General features: G+C 38.6%; 1 protein-coding gene across 4 annotated transcripts in view; it reads left to right on the forward strand.

Moving 5' to 3' along the window:
* The window catches only part of LOC150080448 (kielin/chordin-like protein), a 1,054,752-nt gene that overhangs the window by 893,072 nt on the left and 144,793 nt on the right, over nucleotides 1–16,887 (forward strand). For all 4 annotated transcript variants that reach the window (XR_016547392.1, XM_090381408.1, XM_090381409.1 and 1 more), the window contains one exon: nucleotides 10,338–10,431. Coding sequence is in view for 3 of the 4 variants with exons in the window: in XM_090381408.1 (XP_090237534.1) it covers nucleotides 10,338–10,431 (94 nt within the window). In the remaining variant the exon portion in view is untranslated. The remainder of the gene's footprint in view (nucleotides 1–10,337; nucleotides 10,432–16,887) is intronic.

A 16,887-nucleotide genomic window follows, 5' to 3' on the forward strand; every position in this document is an offset into this window, starting at 1 on the left:
GGTTGTGCAGGCAGATATGAAGTTCTCTGAGCAGTGCAGACGGGCTGCAAGAGTAGCTCATGGAGTATTGTCAATGATATACAGGAATTTTTCCAGCAGGGATAAGGAGGTGATTATTCCCTTGTACAAGGCAGTGGTCAGGCCACACCTAGAGTACTGTATACAGGTCTGGAGGCCTCATTTCAAGAAGGATGTAGAGCTGCTGGAACGAGTACAGAGAAGGGCAACAAGATTAGTGAATGGAACAAAGGGGTGCTCTTACGAAGAAAGGCTTAAGTTTTGCAAATTACAGTGTCTGGAGACTAGGCACCATCGAGGTGATCTGATAGAGGTGTATAAAGCCTTGAATGGTTTAAGCATGCTCAATGCTGATGGGATTCTTCCTCTAGCTCAGAAAAATCACCTGAGAGGGCATAAATTCAAATTGAGGAAAGACAGATGTAGGATAGACGTGCGGAAATTTGCCTTTAGCCAGCGGGTGGTTGGTTGGTGGAACAGACTTCCATCCCTTGTGGTGGAGGTTGATAGCCTAAATAAGTTTAAGGCTCAGCTGGACAGGTATTTTGAACGAACAGAGGGGTGAAGTGGAAGTGGGTTTTTTTTTTTTTTTTTTTGGCTGATGCTGCATAAGCTTGCTTTCTTGCATCAGATGCCTCTACTAATGCTAATGGTAATGCTAATAAATATAAGGCTGAACTAGACAAACATTTGGAGTGACCGGATGGGCAAAATGGGAATGTTTTTTTTTTTTTTTTTTTTTTGACTGATGCTGTATAAGCTTGCTTTCTTGCTTCATATGCCTCAACTAATGCTGCCCATGTTTCAAATTCATTTCAAATTTCCTGTGGAGTTAAGTGTGCAAATATCAGAATTATGGCATTTAAACATAATTCTGCTTATATGTTATGTATTTAAATAATAAAAAAATAAAAATAAATAAATATATATCTATATGCACACACATGTACATATCGATACACATATACATGGTGTTTCAAAAATGATGGTCAATAATTTAAATGTGAAAAGTACAAACTAAAATATGCAAAAATGTCCCAGTGAAAATCAAGCCGCAAATGAACCATTTTTGAGATAATGCACATTGTCTGTTAAGATCCGCCACTGACTATGGAAGCATTAATTTCAAAAAAAGCTGAATCCTTTGCTAAGGGTGGTTTTATTAAACATAAGATAATACAGTTTTAATTTATTGGTTTCAATGCCACAGGATTTTACAGATGTGACATGTTATAGGATGTTACAAAAGGTGTTCAAAATGTGCCCATGCATTCGTGTGCAGCTTTGTAGTCTTTTCTGCATTGAGTCCTGCAAATCAGGCATTCCTGGGTCATTTCTGATTTGCTGAAAGGCTCCTTCAACCCGATGCTACAATTCCTCAATGTGTTAATGTCAGAAGTGTACACCAAGCTTTTTTACATGAACCTAGATACAAAAATCCATAGGATTTAAGTCTGGTGACCTGGGAGGCCATATTACATGCCCACCTCTATCTGTCCACTGTTGACCATACCTTCTAGTTAGATACCAGGTCACAACTCGAGCAAAATGTGCCGGTGCACCATCATGCATAAACCACACATTCTGACATTGCTGAAGTGGAACATTATCATCATCGAGGAGGTCTGGAAGAACATTCTGCAGGAACTGAAAGTACAGCTCTCCTGTTAGCCTGTTTGGCAGGAAGTATGGTCCAATTAGACGGGCTCCTAGTAGTTCTGCTCAGACATTCAATGAGAAATGTTGCTGATGATGTGACTCATGAATTGCATTAGGATTTTCGTCAGACCAAACGACAGTTATGAAAATTAAATTTACCATCACAAGTAAACCCAGCTTTGCCAGTGAACAAAATGTTGTTTAAAAATTGGGGGTTCGGGACACACTGTTGTTGCATCCACTGGCAGAACTTCACTCAAGGCGCCTCCATGGGCAGGAGCAGCAGTGCGTAGCCCATGCTTCTTGATTAGACCGGGGCCCGTGACCACCAAATACGGAGGATGTGGAAAGGTCAGGGAATGACCACTGCATATACCCGGAGCAATATGGCCTTAGTTGCTAATGCTCCTAAAAACCAAATAACAAACAAACAAGTTCATTCTGGGAGGGTAGTATTCTCCATTGCTGAGTCTTTGTACATGCTGGATATGGTAGGGGTACAGTAATTGACGATGTAAAATTTGTCCCACACTGCTATGACTCAGTACACACTCTTGCAGAGCAACCCTCCTTGTCGAAATTCCTGGATTGGGACCCCCAGAGAAATCTGGCCCACCTTTTGGCAACATCAGGTGGTTCAGAGTCTCGTATCGAGACAGTACGTGCTCCATTGGGACTGGCCCACCTTCCCGTGGTTTGGACGAGTACCCAGAATCATCTGTCCAGGTGACTGATGCTTCTGGGTAGCCAAGAGGCCAGAACAGAACAACAGAACACACACACATACCTACGTCACACATATATCTGGCCCGTTTGTAGTGATACTGTTCTTCACAGAGATACGAGGCGGAGATGAACTCACGTTCTAGGAGCCACCCTTTACAAAAACACATGTCCACATATTCTTTCTAACACCCTTTCCTCAACATCAGGTGTTATGCTTCTGGACCTACCTGCTTGTACTCCATGTGCAAAGTGCCCTTGTTCTCTAATGTGTTGATGTACCCTGATGAATTTGCACCTGTTGAGCTGCCTTTGGTAGGGAAATGCTTCTTGTGCGGCCTCGAGTGCACAAGAAACAGCCTCAAGTGCACTGCCATTGGCTTTACCATACATGAAGTGCATGTCCGCATACTCTTTGTTGCTGTAACCTCTAGGGTGTTTCAAAAGTGATGGTCAATAATTTAAGGGTGAACTGTACAGACTACAATATGCAAAAAAAGCCTAGTAAACATGAGTCCTTAATTGAATCATTTTCGAGATATTGCACATTTCTAGTTGGAATCCACCACTGACAAGGTGAACTGTACAGAGTTGGGATTCACCACTGACTTGTTTGTTCAGGTTAGGTTATGCTCATTCTCTCTCTTTCCCGTTTCTCAATGCTCTGAGATGTAGCAGGCATACTAGTATTTGCCAAAGGCTAATCAACATTGAAAGAGGTTACAGCAACGAAGAGTATGCACTTAATGTATGGTAAAGCCAACGGCAGCGCACTCGAGGCGGCACGTTTGTACCAAGAAGCATTTCACCACCAAAGGCAGCCTAACAGGTGCATTCATCAGGTACATTGACACCATAGAGAACATGGGCGCTTCGCACATGGAGTAAGAGCAGGTAGGCCCAGAAGCATAACACCTGATGTTGAGGAAAGGGTGTTAGAAAGAATAGAACAAATTCCAGGAATTTTGACAAGGAGGGTTGCTCTACAAGAGCATGTACTGAGTCATAGCAGTGTGTTGCAAATTTTACATCGCCAATTACTGTACACCTACCATATCCAGCGTGTACAAGGTCTCAGCAATACAGACTACCCTCCCAGAGTGCTCCCATAGTCAGTGGCGGATCTTAACAGAAAATGTGCATTTTTTCTTGAAAACTGTTAATTTGTGGCCTGATGTTCACTTGGACTTTTTTGCTTATTTTAGTTTGTACCTTTCACCTTTAAATTATTGACCATCATTTTTGAAACATTCTGTATATATACACAGATATGTGTTGTTTTAATTTAAAAAAAAATTTAAGTACTTAGTGAGGTGTCACGTGATTACTACATAAATACAGTTGTAAGAAAGAACATGGTGACTTGGCAGATGCTTTCACATTCTTACTCCATGAAAACCACAAAATCCACTCCAAAAACTATTTCATTAAAACTCTCTTCATAGTTAGGAAGGTAGAAAATATTTAGTCATCAACTTTGAATCAACAATTTTTGCGAGAAGATTGTTTCACGGGGGACCTGCCACACAATGACTGCTGGATTAAGGATTGATATAGTACCCACTCTCTGAATTGTAATGTTTCTTTTTATGCTTTGGCACAACATAGTTCAGAGTAGTTTACAACTATTCATTTTCACCAGACAACGGTTATTAACTGAATTTATTAGTCATATATCGCCGACCGGGCTAGCCGGGTGGGTAAAGTGCCTGCCTGGCAACCCAAAGGTCGCGGGTTCGATTCCCGCCTCGGGCTTGGATCAAAGTACTGCAAAAACCTTGGGAGGTGCATTATGGCCACAGAAGCCTATGCGCCAACAACTACCACAAAAAAAAAAAAAAAAAAAAAAAATTAGTCATATAGGCTTGAGCCACATTTAAAGTAAAAAGTGTGTGCTGCTGCATTTCTTAGTTAACCACTTGGTTGCATTTGTGCAGCATAGGTCAGAGTCATTTACAGCTAATTATTTTGACCAAAATTCTTCTTCAAAAGCTATTCCAGTAAAACTGTTTTTATAGTTAGGAAGGTAGAAAAGATTTAGTCATCAACCCGGAATGAACGATTTTTCCAAGAAGATCCTTTAGTGGGGAGAAGAACCTGTTATGTCCCACATAATAACCCCTGGATTATTGTGTGGGACATTACAGGACATAACTAATGATTTTGACCTGAATATAATAATTAACTGTATTTAGGAATCACATGAACTTGAATTGTAGTCAAGTCAAATGCAAATACTGATACTATGCTGCTGCAACAGGATCTGGAAAGGTTGAGCAGATGGGCTGAGAGGTGGCAAATGAAGTTTAACATTGACAAATGTAAAGTACTATATATGGGAAACAGTAACCCCAGATCAACGTATCAACTCTGTGGTACTACGCTGACAGTGGTAGAGAATGAAAAGGACCTGGGGGTAATTGTGCAGGCAGATATGAAGTTCTCTGAGCAGTGCAGACAAGCTGCAAGAGTAGCTCATGGTGTCTTGTCAATGATATACAGGAATTTTTCTAGCAGGGACAGGGATGTGATTATTCCCTTGTATAAGGCATTGGTCAGGCCACACCTTGAGTACTGTATACAGGTCTGGAGGCCTCATTTCAAGAAGGATGTAGAGTTGCTGGAACGAGTACAGAGAAGGGCAACAAGATTAGTGAATGGAACAAAGGGTTGCTCTTACGAAGAAAGGCTTAAGTTTTGCAAATTACAGAGCCTGGAGACTAGGCATCGCCGAGGTGATCTGATAGAGGTGTACAAGGCTTTGAATGGCTTGAGCATGCTCAATGCCGATGGGATTCTTCCTCTTGCTCAGAATAATCACCTGAGAGGGCATAAATTCAAATTGAGGAAGGACGGATGTCGGATAGATGTGCGGAAATTCGCCTTTAGCCAGCGGGCAGTTGGTTTGTGGAATAGACTTCCATCGCTTGTTGTTGAAGTTGATAGCCTAAACAAATTTAAGGCTCAGCTGGACAGGTATTTCGAACAAATTGAGGGGTGAAATGGGAGTAGTGGTTGTTTTTTTTTTTTTTTTTTTATTGGCTGATGCTGAATAAGCTTGCTTTCTTGCATCATATGCCTCTACTAATGCTAATGCTAATGCTAATGTGCTACTGGATCTCTGCATTAACCCCTTGGGTACATTCAGTTAATTCTAGGTAGAGTATTTGCTGTACTTCTAATTCTGTTGGAAGATTCTATTATCAGACCAATCATGGAGTAGCCTACAAAAGCTGTGTGATCACTTCCAACCAAGTTTTTCAAATTTTCAGTTTTAAATTGGCTTGGTCAAATGTGGTTTCATAGCTAACAATCTGTTTAGTAATTGAAAATACTGGGTAAGTTCTCATATGAATTGTATTGTTATAATAATTCACATTAGAAAAAAATGTGTCTTCTCCATTTTTCTCATTTAAAAATCATGTAATGTTCCATCATATTATGTTTGATATTATACAACTTTTAAATATGCAGTTTCTTAATTTTGCTTGTTAATTTACTCTACACCTGCATCTGACTACAAGTTCATTATAAAAAAAAATGTCTTGAACAATGGCAACACACTTGGCAGAGTAAACCCAATAACAAGCTAATCAGTATAAAAAAGATCTCGAACCATGGAAATCAAATATACATGAGAACCAACATGAAGAAGTCATATTAGCCCAATTACGGATAAGCCACACACACACCTAACACATCTTTATTTGCTTGCAGCCATTAGCCCACCACAGTGCACAAACTGCAACACAATCTTACTGTCCAACATATACTCATTGATTACCCCATTTACAAAAATGAGTGACAAACTTTCTTTGCCTCATTTTTAGCAATGAACACTGAGTATTGCTCATCTCCTAGCAGATGCACCATGCATGGACAAAATCTTTACTTTGCTCAAATGGATACAACTCCATAACATACTGTAAACTTCAGTTGCAATTCATATTGATAAAACCAGTGCATTGAACTTTACGATAGTAGTTGGCGCATTATGGCCATGTTGCCCTTGTGTCATAAAGCCCACCCAGACAAACAGACTTGTTAATTTCTAAGCTAAATTTAATGATTTAAATGGAATATTTATAATTGATGCTAGAATGCACATGAACTTATAAATGTTATTTATTGTATGAATTTCTTCATGTGTGTTAGACAAATAGTATTTAATTTCTTATAAAAATAAAGAGAACTGTAGTCTTATTCCATTAGTTAAGGATAAAAAAAAGGGTAAGCAGCAGCCATTATCAATCCACTGCAGAATGGAAGCCTCCTCAACAATTCGTGTTGAAGGAAATGGACTGTAATCTTCTATGCTGATCCAGTGCAGTTGGCAGATTGACTGTATTTAGTAGTCGTGGGCTTGACCCGGGTACACTCAAAGAGTGTGTGCTACTGCACTCCTGCTCCTAACCACTCGGCTGTGGAGGCCCTGTCAACATGCTCTTCAAGCCTTATTAGAAAAAGAAAACTGTTTTTAATTTTGGAAATTGTGTCTGAATGAGCCACTCTGTACATAACAAATACTGCACACATCATGTATCTAGCTGCTTCTATTCATTGGCTTCAACAGATTAAATTTAATTTGGATTTCTCTGTGCATGCTATCTGATTAACCTTTTCATAAGTACAAATGTATGTATATATGTATACAAGGTCATTTCAGATAATGGGTCTATTTATGCAGAAGTTATGTGGAAATAACTGTGTTTCCATGTAATTGTAAAGAGTTTATAATAGGTGGACAAAAGAAAATAGCTTTGAAAATCAGAATAAAAATTTTTATATTTTAGTATCAGGTGTTCAATTTGGGCATAGAAAAGCCAAAATTAAATAAATTCTCTGTAATTCTGATCTATAAGTTGATGAAACTGAGTAGAATGAGCAGCAGCCTGGAAAATAAGATGCAGGATATTTCAGAGACTGCTCGGAATCATTGGGGTACAAGTAAACACATGGGTTGTGTTAGGGTAGCTAAGAATAGGAACAGCTGCATGTATACTTGCGTGTACACCAATGCTAGGAGTTTAGTAAATAAATTTGATGAATTCGAAGTATTGCTCAAAACATCAAAGGCAGACATTGTTGGGATTTCAGAGACGTGGTGTCACAGATATAAGGAATGCAGAACTGGAATTTGGGGAGTACAATATCTACAGAAAGGATAGACAGGATAGGAAGGGAGGAGGGGTTATGCTATTAGTTAAGAAATACATAAAATCCAAGGAAGTGAAGCCAGTCGACATCACTGGACAGTGCAGTGTCGAGTCAGTTTGGTGTGACATAAGCATTGGGAGATCAAAATTGAGAGTGTGCTATAGGCCTAATGACTCTGATGAGTATAATAAGAAACTGTGCAGGGAAATAGAGTGGGCCAGTAAATAAGAGAGTCTTATAATGGGGGATTTTAATTTCCCAGATATTGACTGGAATTTGAGGGCTGGTCACTCACACACTAGCAAGGCTTTTGTGGATTTATTGGATGATTGTTTTCTACATCAGCATGTTCGGGAGGCAACTAGAGGGAGTAATACTCTTGATTTGATTATCAGTAGTGATTCTTCATGCATTAAGAATCTGCAGATAAATGAACCACTAGGTGGCAGTGATCAAGTGTGCTGAAGTGGGATTTACTCAAAGAGGTAACTACCATTGGGGTAAAGGGAAGGGTTATTACTTTCATAAAGGCGACTACGATGGACTGAGACAGTATTTAAATTCTATACAGTGGGACCAACTGATGATGTTACCAACAGCAAATTCAAAATGGGAAGCATTCAAAGAACTTATCTTGGAAGCTACTAGTCTTTACATACCAACTAAGAAATATTGTTCAAGGTTTAGGCCTAAATGGATGTCAGATGAACTAATGAGACATATGGCAGAGAAGAAAAATGCATGGGATACATACAAATTAACACATGACACAGAAGCCTATGATAGATACAAGTTGATCTATAACCAAGTTACAAAGGAGGTTAGGCAGGCGAAAGCAGATTACGAGAAATCTTTGGCAAGGGATTCAAAGAAAAACAGCAAAGAGTTCTTTACTTATGTAAACTGTAGAAGGAAGGGGATGAATCAGATTGGTCCACTTGATATCGATGGGTCAACTGTTGATGATCCTGCTCAGGTAGCTAACAAACTAAATGAATATTTTGCATTGACATTCACACATGAGGAGTTATTCAGTGAGCGGAATGCCACAGGTGTATTCAACTCTGGCAGTAAGCTAGAGAATCTTGTAATAACTGAGAGTAAAGTGGAGGAGAAATTGTTGAAGATAAACACAAGAAAGGCACCTGGGGTGGATGGGATCTATCCAGTTATATTAAAGGAGGCAGCAAAGGAAGTAAGCAAACCCTTAGCCATAATTATGAGAGCTTCCTTGGACTCAGGGGAGGTACCCATGGACTGGAGAGTGCAAATGTGACCCCGATTCACAAAGGAGGATCAAAGGCTGACACAAGTAATTATAGACCTGTGAGTTTAACTTCTGTTCCCAGAAAATTAATGGAGGCACTGGTTAACGAAGCACTGCAGGATCATCTAGACAAGACTTCAGTTATATCTCGGAAACAGCATGGTTTTGTTAAGGGGAAGTCTTGCCTGACCAGTTTGATTGGATACTATGATGCAGTCACAAAAGAACTGGATGCAGGGAATAACTTTGATATTATATACTTGGATCTTAGAAAGGCTTTTGATACTGTTGCACATGGAAGACTGCTGCACAAATTGGAGCAGTGTGGCATTGGAGGCAAATTGCTGCTATGGATAAAGGGTTGGTTGAGGGGGAGAAGACAGAGAGTAGTAATCAATGGACACTGCTCATCATGGATTAATGTTATTAGTGGAGTCCCTCAGGGTTCAGTATTGGGTCCATTATTGTTTTCTGTATTTATAAATGATAATGATGATGGTATATCAAGCTTAATGTCCAAGTTTGCAGACGATATGAAGGTTGGCAGGGTTGTCAAGGACACTACTGACACTATGCTGCTGCAACAGGATCTGGAAAGGTTGAGCAGATGGGCTGAGAGGTGGCAAATGTAGTTTAACATGCAAATTACAGTGTCTGGAGACTAGGCACCAGTGAGGTGATCTGATAGAGGTGTATAAAGTCTTGAATGGTTTGAGCATGGTCAATGCTGATGGGGTTCTTCCTCTTGCTCAGAATAATCACCTGAGAGGGCATAAATTCAAATTGAGGAAAGACAGATGTAGGATAGACATGTGGAAATTTGCCTTTAGCCAGTGGGTGGTTGGTAGGTGGAACAGACTTCCATCCCTTGTCATGAAAGTTGATAGCCTAAATAAGTTTAAGGCTCAGCTGGACAGGTATTTCGAACGAACAGAGGGGTAAAGTGGAAGTGGTTATTTTTTATTTATTTATTTTTTTTTGGCTGATGCCGCAAAAGCTTGCTTTCTTGCATTAAATGCCTCTACTAATGCTAATGCTAATGTGATACATAAATGGATGTAAAGGATATTACTACATCAAAAAAAAAAAAAAAAAAAGTAACAGCAAGCTTATCTAATTTTCAAGATTTTTTGTTTAATTCTGAATTGATTTTTGACAATAATTTCACTCTAATCTTGGACATTTGAGTCTAAGAAAAAATTAATATTTAAAAACTTTTATATACATATTCATTTTTACAAAACTTCAAATTTTCCACAAAGGAAATGGAAATTTTCCATAGAACACTGCCATAGAAATTCACTGCTGTGAGTCCATGCATGTTCTGAGAATCCACTGCATTAGCCCAAATAGAACTAGCAGCTCACTTCTGAAAGGGCTAAAAATATTTTTTTTCTTTTTTGAATAAACATATGTTAAATATATATTCAGTCAATTCAGTGTTATTTTATTTCATGCTTTTCATTAATAGTTTTAATTATTTTCACAATTTTCACAAAATTTGTCTTTCTAGGATGGAAATGCCTATTGCACAACAGAAGAGTGTCCAGAACTTAATTGTCCTTTAAAAACAAAAGTATCAGGAAAGTGTTGTGAAATATGTAGAGGTTGGTTTCTCTCTCTATCTCTCTCTCTCTCTTAATGAAAACTGCAAACTAAACAAAAGATATTAGAACCTAGAGTACTTAGTACTGTGTATGAGTTGTAGATTGGGAAGACATGATACTTGTTGAGATTAGACTTGAATTTCTGTAGATTGTAATTTTTTTCAAAGTATATGTGATGAAAGGTTGTTCCAGAAAACAGAAGTTAAAAGGATAAATAAGGAAAAGTTTGTTCTTTGATTTTCGAGTTTATAGTGAATGGATGCTGCCTGATTATGCCACGTTTTCAGACTGGTATGAAAGAGAGTAGAGGAATTACAGATATTAATTCATAAAAACAGTGCCCATTGAAGTATTGATAGAAGACTGAAAAATCTGAGACACAGAGTATAGGAACTATATAAGAGATGAGTCATTAATTAAACCTATTTTGAATGGAGTCTAGAAGCTTGAGAGAAATATTGGGAGCACTACCTCAGATGTGAGAACAATATTCCATAGTAGGGCAGATTTCAGATTTTTTCAGAGTGAGTAGAAATATTGTTTAGGGAAAAAAGTAACCCAAGCGGGGAAAAAACACCTAGTTTTTTGGGTACAGAGGAAGCTGTAATTGTGATGTGCTTATGCCAAGAGAAATTAGAAGTAGGGGCAATCCCTAATAGAGATATGCGACCTTGTCTAGGAATGTGAGTGTCATCAAAGATGAGAAAAGCAGGTGGGGACTCTGTTTTTGCAAAAAAATAAGACAGGCCTGAGTATTATAGGGATTAAAGTTGACTAATTTTTTGTTCCCCAACTGATGAATTGCCTGAAGCTCAGCATTTATAAACTAGGTAGAAGATATTTGAGAAGTTGAAGCTGTTTGTGCAGAAAGTTTCTCAAATTGGAAGGTGGAATGTAGTGTGCTATCATCTGCAACTCTGTGAATAGGATTTCCAATCAGTGGAAGAAGGTCATGAGTAATTACAGAACTGTTAGCTTAAATTCTGTTCCAGAGAAAATATTGAAGTCATTAGTTATAGATGCAAAACCATCTAGACTGGAATGCAGTTATACTGCAGTCACAATGCTGTTTCTGCATTGTTTGATGGACAGGACAAAGAATTTTATTTCTCTGGTATTTCCTCATTGCCAATAAAATGGAACAAGTGTATTGAAGTTCGAGGCAGATTCATTGAAAAATAAAAAAAATATTTTTTTCTCTATCTCATTTCCTTTATAGGTAGGTAGCTATTTCATTGAGTGCCCATCATAGCAATGAAAGTACACTAGAAAGAACTGATATGCATAACTTGATGATTGAAGGCTGTTGTGAACATGAAAATGCATGGGATGCATATAAATTATCAGGTGACCCAGAAGCCTGTGGTAGATATAAACTAGTCCATAATCAATTCACAAAAGAGGTTAGGCAAGCAAAGGCAGATTACAAGAAATCTTTGGCAAAGGATTCAAAGAAAAACAGCAATAACTTCTTTAATTATATAAACTCTAGAAGGAAGTGGATGAATCAGATTGGTCCACTTGATATCATTGGTTCAATTGTTGATGATCCTGCTCAAATAGCTGACAAACTGAATGAGTATTTTTCATCTTCATTCACACATAAAGAATTCTGTAGGGAACTGGAGGACAGAAGGTTATTAAACTCTAATAAGGAGCTAAATGATTTGATAATAATAACTGAGAGCAAAGTGAAGGAGAAATTGTTGAAGAAAAACACAAGAAAGGCACCTGGGATGGATGGGATCTATCCAGTTATATTCAAGGAGATGGCAAAGGAAGTAAGCAAACCCTTAGCCATAATTATAACAGCATCACTGGACTCAGGGAAGGTCCACACAGACTGGAAATGTGCAAATGTATCCCTAACTCACAAAGGGGGCTTCAGACACATGGGTGTCTGAATTATTAATGTAATAACCATTGCAGTAATAATTCAGACACAGCATAGCATCCAATCAAATTGGTGATTGTCTGACTAAAAAATAATTTTGATATCGTATACTTGGATTTAGGAAAGCTTTTGATACTGTTGCACATGGAAAGCTACTACACATATTGGAGCAGTATGGCATTAAGGCCATGTTGCTACAATAGACAAAAGGATGGTTGAGTGGGAGAAGACAGAGAGTGGTAATCAATGGACACCTTCTCTTTGTGGAATAATTTTATTAGTGGAGTTCCCCAGGGTTCGGTGATGGGCCCTTTGTTGTTTTGTATATTTATCAATGATATTGATGAAGGTATATCGCACTTAATAGTCAAGTTTGCAGATGATGCAAAGGTTGCCAGGGTTGTTAATGACAGTATGTTACTGCAACAACATCTAGAAAAGATGAGCAGATAGGCTGAGAAGTGGCAAACTGAAGTTTATCATTACAATGTAAACCCGGGCCTAGAGAAGGGCATCAGGTAGCAGCTGCCTTGTATTGGCAGTAGTATAATATTGCACACATGTTTTTAAGCCAACTTCGTAGAGATTCTATGGCTGTACAGATGAACTAGGTTGAGATGGGCTTTCGCCTAGGAGCCACCCTTGATTCTGGGATACACAAAACAAAAAATTTAGAAATGGAAAGTACTGCATATGGGCAGCAGTAAACCCAGAGAAACATACCAACTGTGTGGTGCTACATTCAGGGTGGTATAGAATAAAAAAGACCTGAGGTAATTGTGCAATCAGATATGAAGTTATGAAGACTGAGCCGTGCAGACAGGCTGCCAGAGGAAGTCATGGCATACTGTAAATGATGTACAGGAATTTTTTAGTAGTGATAAGGAGGTGATTATCCCATTGTATAAGGCAATGGTCAGGCCACACCTTGAGTACTGCATACGGGTATGAAGACCTCATTTTAGGAAGGATGTGGAATTGCTAGAACAAGTACAGAGAAGAGCAACAAGATTGATGAGGGGAATGAAGGGCTGCTCTTACCAAGAAGGGTGTAAATTCTGCAAATTCCAGCATCTGGAGACTAGGCACCTGCAAGGTGATCTGATTGAGGTAATGGTTTGAGCAGAGTCACTGCTGATGAGATTCCTTCTCTTGTCAGATTACGAACCTGAAGGGGCATAAATTCAAATTGAGGAATGACAGTTTTAACATCATATCCCTCTACTAATGATAATCTTAATGTCACAGTATGGATTTGTTAATGGGCAGTCTTGTCTGACCAATCTGATTGGGTACGATGATGCAGTAACAAAGGAGCTGGATGCAGAAAATAATATTGATATAGTATACTTGGATTTCAAGTAAGCTTTTGTTACTGTTTCACTTAAAAGTCTGCTGTACAAATTGGAGCAGTGTGGTATTAAGGGAAAGTTACTACGATGGATAAAGGGATTTCAGTGTGAGAAGACAGAAAGTGGTTATTAATGAACACTGCTCTTCATGGTCCAATGTTATTAGTGGAATTCCCCTGGGCCCATTGTTGTTTCAGTGTTTACTGTTGAAAGTATATCAAGCTTAATTAGCATTAGTAGAGGCATATGGTGCAAGAAAGCAAGCTTATGCAGCATCAGCCAAAAAAAAAAAACACACTTCCACCCGCTGGCTAAAGGCAAATTTCCGCACATCTATTCTACATCTGTCTTTTCTTAATTTGAATTTATGTCCCCTTAGGTTCATAATCTGAACAAGTGGAAGGATCCCATCAGAATTTGGTGTGCTCAACCCATTCAAGGCCTTATACACCTCAATCAGATCACCTCGCAGGTGCCTAGTTTCCAGCCACTGCAATTTGCAGAACTTAAGCCTCTCTTGGTTAAAGGATCCCTTCATTCCCCTCACCAATCTTGTTGCCCTTCTCTGTACATGCTCAAGCAAATCTACATCCTTCCTAAAATGAGGCCTCCAGACCTGTACTCAGTACTCAAGGCGTGGCCTGACCATTGCCTTATACAGAGGGACAATCACCTCCTTTTCCCTTCTAGCAAAATTCCTATATATCATTGACAAAACCCCATGACCTGCCCTGGCAGCCTGTCTGTGCTAAGAAAACTTCATATCTGACTGGACAATTACTCCCAGGTCTTTTTCATGTTCTACCACCTTAAGTGTAGTACCACACAGTTGGTACGTTTCTCTGGGGTTACTTCTACCCATATGCAGTACTTTGCATTTGTCAAGGTTAAACTTCAGTTGCCACTTCTTAGCCCATCTGCCCAAATTATCTAGATCCTGTTGCAGTAACACACTGCCATTACTGTCATTAACAACCCTGCCAACCTTTGTATCATCGGCAAATTTTGACACTAAGCCTGATATACCTTCATCAATATCATTGATAAATATACAAAACAACAGAGGACCCAACACCGAATCCTGTGGGACTCCACTAATAACATTAGTCCACGAAGAGCAGCACCCATTGATTACCACCCTCTGCCTTCTCCCACTCAACCATCCTTTTATCCATTGTAGCAACTTACCCTTAATACCATTCTGCTCCAATTTGTACAATAGTCTTTCATGCGCAACAGTGTCAAAAGCTTTCCTGAAATCCAAATAGATGATGTCAAAATTATTTTTTGCATCCAGTCCCTTTGTAACCACATCATAATATCCTATCATATTTGTCAGACAAGACTTTCCCTTAAAAAACCCATGCTGTGTCTGAATTATTGCTGCAGTCTTGTCTAGGTGATCCTGCAATGCATCTTTAACCAGTGACTCCATAATTTTTCCCGGAACAGAAGTTAAACTAACTGGTCTGTAATAACTCGTGTCACCCTTTGATCCCCCCCTTAGGAATTGGGGATACATTTGCATATCTCCAGTCCGTGGGGACCTCCCCTAAGTCCAAGGATGCTCTCATAATTATGGCTAATGGTTTGCTTAGTTGCTTTGCCGTCTCCTTTAATATAACTGGATAGATCCCATCCACTCCAGGTGCCTCTCTTATGTTTAACTTCAACAATTTCTCCTCCACTTTGCTCTCAGTTATTACAAAATCATTAAGCACCCTGCTATAATTTGATAACCTTCTGATATTTTCAAACCTTAATAACTCCTCGTGTGTGAATGTAGAGGCAAAATACTCATTCAGTTTGTTTGCTATCTGAGCAGAATCATCAAAAGTTGAACCATCGATATCAAGTGGACCAATCAGATTCATCCTTTTCCTTTTAGAGGTTATATAAGTAAATAAATTCTTGCTGTTTTTCTTAGCATCTTTTTCCAAAGATTTCTCGTAATCTGCCTTCGCCTGCCTAACCTCCTTTGCACCTCAATTTCTTCAAATTGGTGAAACCAGTTTGAAGAAATTGGTGAAGAAAATAGTCAAACTAATAGAATAAACTTATCTGCAAAAAGATCTAAGCCTCTGAAAAATTACTCATTCATTTCAAAAATATACACGGTCTTGATTCCAATCTCAATGATGTCCATTTTGATTTACAGTCTGCCAAGTCTCACTTACCTTTTCTGACAGAATCCAAATTATCAATTGCTTCAAACACTACTCATCTCAGATTCACTAATTATTCACTTTATGATCCCTTTTGCTTCAAAGGTGATAATTATGTAGATGTCCACTCTGATATTCTTTGTCAGAGATTTCCTAATTTGGAATCTCCTGTTTTTTGATTAACTCTGGCTTAAAATAACTCTTCTCCATTCTGTCAAATTCATCTGTTGCTTGTATCGTTCTCCCAACTCCTCTAATCAACCTGAACTCTCTGACTCCATTTTCTTGAAACACCACATTCTGCAATCTATCTTTACTCACAATAAAGTAATTTTCCTTATTGATTTTTATATTTGCAACTCCAGATGGCTTCTATTTACATGGACCCAGCTGGACAAGATGCTAAATTTTTGGCAATCAGCTTGTTCATTTAGCTATCAGAATACCAGACAATTTAACCCCAGGAGCTCACATCTTGGCACATCCAGGGTCCTGAGATGGATATCATCATTCTAACCTTCTAATTCTGACTTTTGTTGTTCTCTCTCAGGGGGTAATTAAATTTTTTTGTGGCTGGTGCAACAAAAGCCTTAGCTTCCTTGCACCATATGGCTAATTATAATAATAATAATTATTCAAACTATACATCCAACACTCTTGATCGTTTTCTCACAAGCAACCCTTCAAAGTACACAGTGAATGTTAGTGGTCCTCTAGGTACCTCAGATCACAAGTTGGTGATAGTCTCTTCTCCAATTGAGCCTTTCTCTTGTGGCCAATGTCAGCCTCATGCTGTTTAGCATTACAAGAATGTAAAATGGGATGACCTATGAGATTTCTATTTTTTGTTTCCATGGCAGGATTATTGTTTTAAATATTCAGATGTGAATGTTTGTGTGCAGATCGTGTCAATAAAATTATTCTTGTAGGAATGAAATACTTTATTCACATTCTGCCTTAAAATCTTGTACTTGGTTTTCCAATAAATGTACTAAGGCTATTCCCAATAAAAAATGCTGAATATCATAAATGGCTTGAATCCAAA

Source organism: Mastigoproctus giganteus, chromosome 9 (assembly GCF_048544385.1).
Source record: "Mastigoproctus giganteus isolate SK-2022 chromosome 9, ASM4854438v1, whole genome shotgun sequence".
Lineage (NCBI taxonomy): Eukaryota > Metazoa > Arthropoda > Arachnida > Uropygi > Thelyphonidae > Mastigoproctus > Mastigoproctus giganteus.